Source organism: Sinocyclocheilus rhinocerous, unplaced genomic scaffold (assembly GCF_001515625.1).
Source record: "Sinocyclocheilus rhinocerous isolate Xijiao unplaced genomic scaffold, SAMN03320098_v1.1 scaffold697, whole genome shotgun sequence".
In the NCBI taxonomy this organism is placed as follows: domain Eukaryota; kingdom Metazoa; phylum Chordata; class Actinopteri; order Cypriniformes; family Cyprinidae; genus Sinocyclocheilus; species Sinocyclocheilus rhinocerous.
Genome location: NW_015664033.1, coordinates 126,029 through 135,468, shown reverse-complemented (window position 1 = coordinate 135,468; position 9,440 = coordinate 126,029). Strand labels below are relative to the sequence as shown.

Sequence of the window (9,440 nt, the reverse complement as noted above, 5' to 3'; positions counted from 1 at the left end):
ATATATATACACACACACACACACACACACACACACACACAGTGCCTTGTATATATATTATGCATACTGTATATAGGATAGGGAACTTTATATTTTCTCTTATTTCTTTCTTTTAATTGGCTAAGAAATCAGATCCACTGTTGGAAAATAACTAATAAATGATTTGTTAATGTACTACAAACACTTTTTTTTTTTTTCATTTTTATCACATAATATGGCAGAATAGTTTCTGTAGCCTACTGTAATAAATGCTATGTCAAGTAGCACTGAATTGTTCATATACTTTATTTATTACCTGGAGATGATTTAAAAAAGCACAAATAAACCATATATTGTCGCAATCGTGTGTTTAATGTCTTCACGTTTCCAAAGGTTTCTGCCTTTTATTCAGATTATACAGTGATAGCTGGACGCTTTTGTCCATTAGGGCTGTCAAAAAAAATTTGAATTTCTCACGCCACTGAGAACAGTAGTTTTTACCGAGCAAACAGCAAAAATGGCGAGAAAGACCGTGGCAGCTGCCGTGGCATCTGGGGATGCCACCGGAAGTGGCGCTGCGACCTGCCTCTGCCAGAGAGAGCGCCAGCCCTTGCGGTTTATAATTAGATACTGATGAACTTTGGGCTTTTTGAACTGACTTCATGAGCATAATTAATCACACTGTGTCAAATGAATCACTAAATCGTTTTTGCACCTGTTTGGAAAAAGAAAAGATTTGTGAAAATGAGTAAGACTTCCTATCTCTACCACAAAAACCTCCTGATGAGGGGCAAGTTCAAGCTCAAACCGTTGTGCACCGTTTTGCTACGGTTTCCGGTTTGAACGACATGTTTCCTGGAAACGGTGTGCAATGGTGTTTGAGATGCGTTTTCTCTTGTTTGGTGGGTATGTCAAACATGTCAGCCATTCTGGAGGGCAAGGGCAGTGACTGTACCATCGAGCGTATTTTGCAGTATTAAACACGTATTTATACCGATTTCATCAGGCTCCGAAAATTCTTTCAAAAGAACACAAAGAATGGCCTTCTCAGCTGCCATAGTTGCAACTCTTGCGTCATCAGAACAGGGTGTTCAACGCACCACCGTTTCCGTTTAAAAAACGTTTTGCGTGGGGGCTGAACGCAGCCGAGGTTTGCATTGAGATTATTAATTGCTGGTTGTGAGATAATGCTTTATAACGTTACGTTATAATAGTCATCTGACTTCTGTGAATGTTTCATCAGCTTTTTGTAGACAGCCCACAGTTTGACCATCACACGTAGGCTGTGTGTCCAAACCTAGTGAGCTGTCTGCCTAGACAGCATTTGGGCTTCACAGGCGTGTTCGAATGTTCAGCCACAATGCTTCTGTCAAGGAACCACTTCCTTTTCACCTCCTGTTAGCATCTGTCCTCGGACACATTTATATATAGATCATGCGGAAGTCTAGGAGGCAGATCTTAGTGTAAGAGGAAATACTGGTACCCTGTTCATATACACCTAAACTGGACCTGTATTACTAGTGCAGGCTTACACTGTAATCAAATAACTGTAGTTAGCATCTATAATTCACTATATATGAGACTCTGTGAAACAGTTGACCATTGTCTTTACTTAACGATGCAAAGGTCCTCTGAAATGTCTCTTACTCTTCAGGATATGGTTAAATACAATGCAACATGTTACATGTTGTTACCTTTTATTTATTTTAATTCTTAAATTATGTGTATTATTAGACTGGTGAATCTTCTTGTTAACATTATTTATGTGGTGTAACTTTTGTACAAATGGCTGTATATCTCCTCTTCATCTTCTGCTGTGTTGTATTTTTTATGGTTATTTGCTACTTTTGTTATAGCAGCCTGTATGTTTAGAAGCACATTTATTTGAGATGGGTCATATTTTGTTAGATCTTAAAGGGGTCATATATGATGTTGCTAAAAAGAACATTATTTTCATGTGAATAATCCCGCCCACTCTAAAGCGGTACTAAACTGCAGTGGAACCCCAAACCGAGCCGTGCCGTGCCGTGCCGTACCGAGCCGAGTCGTACCACGCAGTGGAAAAGCGCCAAAAGAGTACTGTTTAAAGGTAGGCTACCAATCAATAGTTTGGGGTTATTCAGATTAATTAGATCTTTAGACCCAAACTTTTGAATGGCAGTGTGTATTCTGGGTTAAATACACATTGTAACTCTCTCTAAGATCTACAAGTTAAGCATGCTGTCATTACTACAGTAAATATTTAAACACCTGTTGCAGTGCGTATGAGCAAACAAGAAATGTGTGTACAGTTACCCCATACACTTCCATTGCAAGTGCATTCCTTTACACATTTTTTAAATGAACAATTGAAAAAATAACAATTTAAAAATAATATTCCTGAAATATTAAACTTTTATCTCACTTGTAATATGAATAATATGAAGATAAAAATAAATATAGAATCTACTGTGTTCCACACAATCTTCACAATACCTCGCAAATGACAAATGAATTTTTTTTCTTATAGTTTTGCTTGGGATTAGATTTATGAATAGCCTCTCACCTCTTGCATCTCTTCCCACACAGAATTGCCATACTTTTGATTTTTTATAAAGTATTACATTTCAGTGTAGTTTCTCCCCTTATTTATTTTAATGGAAAGGACAGTATGAAGTGTGACTTGCGATAATTGTGACAAAAACAGACAGTCAAAGTGCTCAGAGATTGTTTTTGGCAATGCCTTTTAGGCGTGTATGTTATTATTTTCGGGTGAAACAAATGAGAAAAATGTTTCTTTGGTTTCTTCTTGTTATGTGAGACATGCTTGTGGAATTTATTTGGTACAAAAAAAATCCTACATTAATGTTTTCTTTCTTTTCCTGCCAAATATGAGAGTATTAGTTACATCTAAACGCCTGCTTCATTGCAAACCATGCACAAAATGGGTTCATGCTTTTAATTATATTACAGTGTTTCTTTATTCTTGTCTTATAGGAATAATTACTGACTATGGTCCTGTTTCTCTTTTGTTCAGCTGTATCAGTGAGGAGCAGCTATGGCTGAAATCACCGCCCTCACTCCCTCCCCTCCCAGTATGGCCGACCAATCAGTGCCTGCTTCCTCCAGCCCACAGCCTCTCCCCTCAGAAACTCCCATCCCAAAATCATCTCTCTATGGGGACCGAGCCGTGATGGGAAACCCAACATTACCGATGAGCGGGGAAAACTCCTCTTCTTGGGAAAGCACACCTGGCCAAAACAGTGCCGCTCTGTCTTCAACAGCAACAGAGAGCGCCGCTGGTGCGCCGGTAGAGCTACCAGCTGCTACAGATGGAGAGACTAATGGGAAAAATGATTTAGTTGGCCAAACGGAGCAGCACACTGAAGCACAGGAGCAACAGATGTCGCCGTCGCCTGAACTTAATCCCAGTCCTAATCTCTATCCCAACGTTCAAGTTAACAAGACTTCCAGTCCTGCTCCCTCTGTGGACATTCCTCCTCAGTTTACACCTCCTGTTCCCGTCTCCAACCCGGCCCCCTCTTCACAAGACTCCAGGCAAACAGAAGCACAAATGGTCCCCCAGCCCGAGCCTGCCCAGAACCCCGAACCCAATTCTCCCAGCGCCGCCAAGATGACCCCTGAGCCCCCCTGCACACCCTCCAAGACTGAGTCCCCAACCGTGCTGGTGCAGGAGTCCAGTGGGTCCTTGGTTCTGCCCTCCGCTTACTCGCGACCAGCCCCGGACACGCTCAGCTACCTGGAGTCGGCCAGCCTAATGTCTGGCACGCTGGAGTCTCTGTCGGGCCTCGGCGAGGACGGCAGCTCGGTGGGGTCAGACTCAGAGATCAACGGTCCAGTGAGGGGTACTGATAAATATGGCTTCCTGGGGGGAGCGCGGTACAGTGAGGGCAGGTGGGTGTGTGTGTGTGTGTGTGTGTGTGTGTGAACTGAATGACACAAAACCACATTAGCACGTGCTATTTTTATTGTTTCCTTATAAGCACTCAGAGCGAAGAGAAACCACATTAGTTTATAAGAGCATTTGACATATTTCAGTATGTGTTACCAGGGTATAAATTTATCCTGCAAGCATATTAAACATTTTCTGCATTTGCGTTTCGACTGTACATGCTACTTAAAACGTCATTCTGAGATTAATGTAATATTTGAATGTAATTTTACTTAAAATTAATGTTACTTATCAAATTATAGTTCAAGTCAACAGGAAACCCTTCATAAACCATTTTACTTTCATAATCTGATGTGTTTTTAAATGTATCAGGATATTCATCTGAATATAGCAATGATTTGAATGCTGTTTTACAGTATTTGACCATTATGTGACCTAAAAACCAGACTAGTTTTGTGATCTTTCCTTGTTTTACAACTCTAATTTCTAGTTTAAACTTAAGTATCAAAAATAGTTTTAATGCCCGTTTCTTTCAAGAACAGTAACTATAAGGATAACTATAAAGATAACTATATAAGCATGCACATTAATGCACAACAGCGTTCTGCTTATTATAAATACATGTTGTCTGCCACTATAAATGCTCGTGCTCTTTAACCCTTTAACCCTCTTTAGCTGGATTCTGATTGGTCAATGTTTTTATTGCTCATCAGCTGGAAAAAGTACTTCTGAAAGTGCTCTTACAAACATCAATCCTCTGTCGTTATCATTTTCGTGATGGTGTTGACTTCCCTTTCTCGTTAAATTAGACTATTATTATGTTAATTAAACTTTATAGTTCTTCCTTGGTTGTGAACTGGCTTTAGGAATTAGTTCATTTTTATGAATTAGTTCAAACTTTCAGTTACAAAGGCAAAAATTAAAACTATACTTAATTTTCATGATTCACCTTCACTACAGATATTCTGAGAAATCTGTGTTTTTTCTATAATAAAAATAATATTTATTGAATGTTTTAGTAAAATAAAGTAGGTAAATATTTATATTTATTGTAGAAAGTTTATTAATTACAATTTAATACTGTTAATTTTGAGCAAAACAATGAGGGAACAAGCATTGATTGTTTTAAACTAGTGCTTTAGTGTTTGTAAGCCATGTTTGAGTGCATAAACATACTGAATATTGTCAGAAAAGTTTGAGAGATTTTGTTTAAATCACCCATCCCCATAAAGATTAAGAAACTATTTGATTGACTGTAATTGTGTTTAATGTTCATTATTTATATAATTGAAATTTTTATATGTATAGTTTAAATTGAAACTGATATATTTTGTATTATTTCATTATTCACATTCTAGGGTATGGCTCTAGTTCATTCCTTGGTTTGATAAATCAGAGTAAGCATTTATAATGGATGTGAATGGCAGAGTAATTGGCAGCACCTGATGTGAAGTGTGCTGTTAGGATATTAATTATCCATGCCTCCAACCGAGAGCAGGATAAGCATTTGGTGCAGTTTTCCTGTGTCCATCTCTCTTGCTCCCTCTCTGTGTCCTTCATGTGTTTGTTGTGAGTGACTCAGATCGAGCTGAGAGGGCTCGTCTGAGTCAGAGTGCACTGACTGTCTCACTTTTTGTCTCTCTCTCTTCCCCCGACTGTCTCCGCTTTATCTCTAGTACTGACTAATTCTGCTAAAATGGGCACCAACACTGTCGTTTACATTTGAACGTTTCCTTATTTTAATTCCTGTTCAGCATTAACTTAAACAGCACTAACCACCACATGCTTTTTCAGCTATTTAAAAATGGTCAATGTGGGTTAGTCTTAAATTAGACTTTCTCATAGTTTTCTGCTGTATTTGTTTGTAAGCCATTGTGTCAATCAGGCAAGTTCACAAGTACCTGATGAGGTTTCTCATCTGGTGAGGCTTCAAGGCTAAACAAATCTCAAAGACTATTTGCTAAAAGTCTCATATTTGCTACAGATTCATAAAAAAAAAAAAAATAATAATTTTATATGTATATATATATATATATATAATTATTTTCTATATTTAATAAAATATAGCATTGTAGGGTACTTGCTGTTTGTTCGTCAAACTGGTATGGAAATCAGATTTGTTACTTCATATCAGAAGATCAATATCTTTTTTACTACTACTTATCTATATAGTAAATAATAAATTATTAATACATTCAATACACCTAAACAGTGTAGCTATGTTTAGAGACATTATTTTCTGCTTGTAAGCCACTGACTTGTTCACAACGTTTTCAGATTTCTACTTTAGAATTCAAGTGAATGCTGACATTAACTTAAGTCAAGACTTTTTTTTTTTTGACTAAAAGATTCCCGAATAATGTAAATATTGACTCTGTGCTGCTATAAAAACTGTGTTCTGTGTGTCTAAGCATCTTTACCAGACTGAAATAGTGATATAGTGGCTTAATCATTAGTGTGAGTTTGAGGCAGGACTATCTTTATTTATTTTTTTTTGACCAATGATAGTCTAGAGTTTCTGTCATGATGAAACTTTATTATTTGTTCAATTCTGTTTGGTGGCACAGAAACGGCACACTTTGCCTTTAAGTAGGACTCAAATCCGAGCCTCAGTTTCTATCTCTGGTATCTCAGGTCACTTCTAGTCTGGTATCATTACTACTGTCCAGTGATATATGCTTGTTCATTTGGAAGACGTAATTTCTTTACAAGACTACAAAAACTCATTATTATTATTTCATTATTAGTTCACCAATAACAGAATATTTCAGGGTTTCTGATTAGTTTCAAGAGATTCAAAAGCAGTAATTGTCTGTATTTTACAGGGGTCTGTTCTCTCAGATTCAATATAAGCCTTTTGTCAGAAGCACAACATTATCTCAGAGCATGAGTGGGTGCTTATAGGTTTATTTGTTGTGTGTGGTTTGTGTGTTTGTGAATCCCTCTCTGTCTTGTAGTGAGGCGGAGCTCGCTGTGGCCGTGGCGAGGCAGAGAGAGATGAAATGGTTGGACATGTTCAGAAATTGGGACAAATGGGCATCTCACCGCTTTCAAAAGGTCTGTTTCTTACTTAAAGGGTCACGGAAGGCATTATAGAAAATACTGTGCCTGTGAATGTTTATAGTCACTGAGTTTTGTTTTCTTTGTGATGCAGGTGAAAATGCGCTGCAGGAAAGGAATCCCCTCCTCACTCAGAGCTAAAGCCTGGCAGCTGCTCTCCAACAGCCAGGAGCTCCTTGAGTCCAATCCTGGAAAGTTTGATGTACGGTCAGGTTTGATACGTCTTCTGTGAAGACAGTCATGGTGCTAAATCAACTACTCCCAAGTTCATATGCTGTTGCTGTAAAGACCGCTAACAACACTTTGTTAAACTGTCAAGAAAAATAGGCATACAATCTCAAGCCCTGTCTTACTTTTTAAATGTTCTTAGCATGTCTTGTAAATCTCAGTTTATCTGCTCAACACACTCTTCTTTTCTTATTTTACACTTTCTTACATTTGTTCACTTTTCTTGTCTCTCAGGAGTTGGAGCAAGAGCAGGGAGATCCGAAGTGGTTGGACATCATAGAGAAAGACTTGCACAGGCAGTTCCCATTCCACGAGATGTTTGCTGCTCGGGGAGGACATGGGTACATAAATACAGATGAGGGTTTTATCAAGGGGAAGGGTGATGGAAGGCTTTTCTTTAGAGCATTACACAATCTAGGAAACTGAAGGAGGGGATTTTTTTTCACTGCATAATGTGCATATTGATACCAGCTTTGCCCCTCAGTTTTATACCCCACCTCTGCTTCTCATTTTATCTATTATATATTGGGGAATATGTCTATACCCAATATCTAAGCAGGAAATGTCTCACCCAATTCAAACAGTATACTTAAAAAATAAATATAAGCAGTTCTTATTGTCCGATCTTTCATTAATTAGTTCCATTGTTATTTTTACCTAATGTGCGTGTGTTTGTTCAGGCAGCAGGACCTGTACCGTATACTGAAGGCCTACACAATCTATCGGCCAGATGAGGGCTACTGTCAGGCTCAGGCCCCAGTGGCAGCAGTGCTGCTCATGCACATGCCTGCTGAGGTAAGACAGAGTTGAACAAAGCTAAAAAGCTGTCTATGTTGCTCCGCTAGGCTGTTTTTCTTTCAAAAGAGCAACAGGGTGAAAAAAATGCGACTTAGAGGAATATCACAGGATATGAAGCCATCACCATCATCACTCCTTGTGTCCTGCGTGTCTGGGACATGTTCTTCTGTGAAGGTCAGTCATATACATTATAAAAAAAATAAAATAGTTCTGTTTGTGCTCAAATTCAACATGACTTCAAAATTGAATCTTTTTAATTCGTACGCTGCCTTGGTCTTGTGTCCTGCGTGTCTGGGACATGTTCTTCTGTGAAGGTCAGTCATATACATTATAAAAAAAATTAAATAGTTCTGTTTGTGCTCAAATTCAACATGACTTCAAAATTGAATCTTTTTAATTTCTTAATATACTGTTATTCTAAAATTTAGGGTTGGTGAAATTTATCAGTGGTTTTGAAAGAAATCTCTTATGCTTACCAAGGCTGCATTTATTTGATATGAAAATACTGTGAAATTGTATTATAATTTAAAATAACTGTTTTATATTTGAATGTGTTTTAAAATTAATTTTTTCCTAGAAATTAATTTATTAAAAATAGTTATTTCCTGTGATCCAAAGCTGAATTTTCAGGAGTCAGTACTTCAGTACTTCAGTCTTCAGTGTCACATGATCCAGCAGAAATCACTCTAATATGCTGTATTTCTGCACAATAAACATTTATTATTATTATTATCAATCTTGAAAACAGTTGTGCTGCTTAATATTTTTGTGGAAACAAGATTTTTTCAAGATTCTATGAAAAGAGGTAGAAAATAAAGAGAAGATATTTCAGAACCAAATTTAATTGAAATGGAATTTTGATGTTTAAGGTTTTTTTTAATTTTTTTTATTTATTTATTTTTTTTGTCAGGAGTGAAGATTGTGTTCAGGGTGGGTCTGGTGCTCCTCAAGCAGATGTTGGGGTCTGTGGATAAGCTCCGTGAGCTGCAGGGCATGTATGAGACCATGGAGCGACTGAGAAACATTCCTCCTGAAAATATCATGGAGGAAGTTTTGGTGCAAGAGGTACGCACACAATTGCGCTTTTATGAGAGAACACGCAATTCGACATGTGCTGGTATTCGGTAATGCGATATATCACGATAATGAATATGCACGATATTGTTATCGTGGGCACTTCAAAATACCGGGAATAATTATTTATTACAAATTATTCAGAATTTTGAATGCATTTTAAGAATACTTATCCTACCATCTGGTCAATACTATAGAATACTTATCCTACCATCTGGACAATGCACAACACCACTGTACGCTGCGTTAAAGATGCATGCGCTTTCTGATGTAAACAAGCACGGATGAGAAGCACATGGCGGAGCTCGTGAGAGATGCTCTGGATGAAAGCTCTCTGACAGCAGATGGCGCTAAACTGCAGAAATAATAATAATAATAATAATTCATTTAAATGCAGCCGTTACCCCGG

General features: G+C 37.8%; 1 protein-coding gene across 4 annotated transcripts in view; it reads left to right on the top strand.

The window, feature by feature from the left end:
• Window positions 1-9,440, top strand: part of tbc1d10b (TBC1 domain family, member 10b) — a 19,342-nt gene that overhangs the window by 2,497 nt on the left and 7,405 nt on the right. For 3 of the 4 annotated variants that reach the window (XM_016539961.1, XM_016539957.1, XM_016539959.1), the window contains exons 2-6: window positions 2,996-3,873; window positions 6,829-6,928; window positions 7,026-7,133; window positions 7,394-7,500; window positions 7,840-7,954. In XM_016539961.1, coding sequence (XP_016395447.1) covers window positions 3,017-3,873; window positions 6,829-6,928; window positions 7,026-7,133; window positions 7,394-7,500; window positions 7,840-7,954 — 1,287 coding nt within the window. In that variant the 5' untranslated portion in view covers window positions 2,996-3,016. Of the gene's footprint in view, window positions 1-2,955; window positions 3,874-6,828; window positions 6,929-7,025; window positions 7,134-7,393; window positions 7,501-7,839; window positions 7,955-9,440 lie in introns of all 4 variants that reach the window. The other variant, XM_016539960.1, reaches the window with a different exon arrangement.